The sequence below is a fragment of the Micrasema longulum genome, unplaced genomic scaffold, assembly GCF_059751315.1.
Source record: "Micrasema longulum isolate JH-2025_06_02 unplaced genomic scaffold, ASM5975131v1 h1tg002788l, whole genome shotgun sequence".
Classification (NCBI taxonomy): domain Eukaryota; kingdom Metazoa; phylum Arthropoda; class Insecta; order Trichoptera; family Brachycentridae; genus Micrasema; species Micrasema longulum.
In genome coordinates this window covers 221992-224620 of record NW_028279914.1, presented here as the reverse complement: position 1 = coordinate 224620, position 2629 = coordinate 221992, and the positions used below count along the sequence as shown (strand labels likewise).

Here is a 2629-nt window from a genome sequence, read left to right as displayed (position 1 = left end):
ATACCGCTCAAGTTGAAATCACCTATTATCAAAAATTTGTCAAGCGGGTTATTAGAAATTGTCATATTTAACTTAGAGAAAAAATTTATCAATTGGTCGGAAAAGGAATTGCCTGATTTTTGTTTACATAGGTATAGAACACATAAGTGTAGTTTGGTGCGCGTACGGGTACCTGCGAGATTAAGAGATAGTGTTAGCCACAGATCTTCAGCGCTGGAGTTGAGTGTTGGCTGGGCAATAGCTGATATTTCTTTACGTACCGCTAGGAGAACACCGCCGCCCCGCGACTGTCCCGTTGCCGTGTAATCCCGATCGCGACGCCAAACCATATAGCGGCTGTCAAATAGTTCACTATCGGAAATGTTGTCGTTTATCCACGTTTCGGATAGAGCTATAATATCGTAACTAGATATGCTTAAATTACGTTGGAATATAGTAGTCTTAGAACGTAATCCCCTTACATTCTGGTACAGTATATTTAAGTTGGCGTTAGCCATAAGAAAGATCGTAAATATTAATTAACATAATTATGAAACAAAATAAAATAGAAACATGTGAGTATTGATTCCGAAGATTACCGGTACGTAGTTTAGGCAGAAAAAAATAAATGTAATGTGTTAGAGCGGGCGAGCGGATATAATTTGCAATAAATGTGCGACTAAAAGAGACATAAAGATGTAGATACTTGCGTTGTAGATAAATAAAGTTAAATTGTAAGTAAACATATGAGTATATAATAATATAATAAAGCGAGCGTTTGCTTTCGAAAACAGGGGTTACAAACACATTCAAAACAATCATTGACAGTAATGCGAGTACATAAAAAATACATAAGGAAAGTGCGAGCGATATAAACAATAATAAACATATTAAACGAACTTGTTTAAATCGGTCTCAGTGTTTATAATGTGGACACTCGAAGTATCATTCAATCTTGCATGAATTTTGCCATATTTTACCCAAATATACTTATATCCCTTTTCATCCTTCAACTTGGATTTGGTCATCGTAAGGAGTTTCTTGGTCAACGGAGTCAGATGGTCGTTTATATATATTCGATTGGTCGAATGGAAGCCTAAATCGTTAGCTGATAAGTTTTTCATGGCGCGAGCGGCTGATGTGAAATCTTCCTTTAAATATCGATTAATAAAACTCACTATTATTGACTTCTCCTTAGAGTTATGAACCGGTACCCGTGATATATAATTTATTTGGGATTTAGGAAAAGTGTAGTCCACCTTTCGACTGATGCTGTCTAATATTGTGAATAGATTTTCGTCCTTTTTCTGTGGTACACCCTTTATTTCAATGTTGCTTAGTCTAGACCATTGATCTTTGACAGCCATCTCTGACTTAAGTCGATTCACGTCGTCTTGGACGCTCTTGACTGCTACCTTGATTTCATCTACCTCTAGACATTTTTTTTCCATAGCTGTGATTCTTGTTGTGCAGTCAGTTAGTTTATTGCTGTTAAATTCGCAGGATGCTCTTAGATCTGCTAACTCACTTTTAATAAATTTGACATCTTCTATCAGAGTGGAGAGACCCGCCAGTTGACTTTTAGTATCAAGGATTTCACTTAAAATCATATCAAGTGATACCAAGCTGGCTGGGGATTTAGCTAACGTGGATTTTTCGTAGAGCCTCTGGTTCGCAAACTCTTGGTTTGCAATCCCTGGTTTCACCGCGTTATCAGCCGTGTCTTGAGAAATCTGTATGCATAGAGTGCATTTCAGCGCCCGGCGTCTGTCAGCAGTGAGGCGTTTCGATGGTCCCTCAGGTAAACCGCCACACTTGTAATGGAGTGACCCTTTACACTCGCAGCACGTAAATGAATTGATCGCAGTGATTAGCTCAGGGCACACGATGCATTTATTAGACATTTTGTACTCTACCCACAATCAAATTATAATTAGTTTAATAGTTGTTTACCGATTAATTGCACTGAAAAAAGATTTATATTTTATACACTGTAACAGGACACGCACTGAATTCAATTTGGTTTAAGTTATGAGGCACAAAATAACTTATTTAATGGTTAAAATGTTTTTTTTCTAATACGGATAAAACAATGATCACTATGGTTCTATGTTGAGTTTATGAATGACATAGTAACATCTTTAACATAGTAACTCTTTTTTCTTCCTAAATCTCACCTCATCTCATTTTTGCTCTCTCATCTTTATCCCTTTTTCCCATTGAGTAATAGTATTGATGTAAGAAAATTTTTGAACAAATACAATTATTTCTATTTTTGTATTTGTACATAATTTTCCATTTTTATTTTCTATTGAATATGTTCTGCGACTTGCATTTAAAAAAAAACTTTTATTTAATTGGTTGGTTGGAAAAAATTGACATTCGACAATAAGCCCGCCAATGAACAATTATTATTTTTTTATTTAAACTGATATAAAATTACCATATACGTTGTTATTGCTCCAATGATCTAAAAAAAAATAAAATATTAGTTTATGTATTGCGTATGCAGATATTCGGTAAAATATGTGTGACGCGTTTCGCCGTGTTAGGACATTATCAAACTATCTTGGTTTATATAAAAATCCCCAATACTTCTTTAACACCCCCATAAAATATTATCACTATAATACACCTATATTTTTAAACA

At 35.0% G+C, this 2629-nt stretch overlaps 1 protein-coding gene across 1 annotated transcript; it reads right to left on the bottom strand.

The window, feature by feature from the left end:
* Nucleotides 1–610: 610 nt before the first annotated feature.
* LOC148271572 (uncharacterized) lies at nucleotides 611–2079 on the bottom strand. Its single transcript, XM_088241223.1, has one exon. The coding sequence runs from the start codon at nucleotides 1881–1883 to the stop codon at nucleotides 870–872; it is 1014 nt and encodes a 337-aa protein (XP_088097349.1). The 5' UTR covers nucleotides 1884–2079; the 3' UTR covers nucleotides 611–869.
* Between the last annotated feature and the right edge of the window lie 550 nt (nucleotides 2080–2629).

Excerpts from the sequence above, each read along its gene's own strand:
- LOC148271572 (XM_088241223.1), bottom strand. The coding sequence starts at position 1,883 with ATGTCTAATAAATGCATCGTGTGCCCTGAGCTAATCACTGCGATCAAT.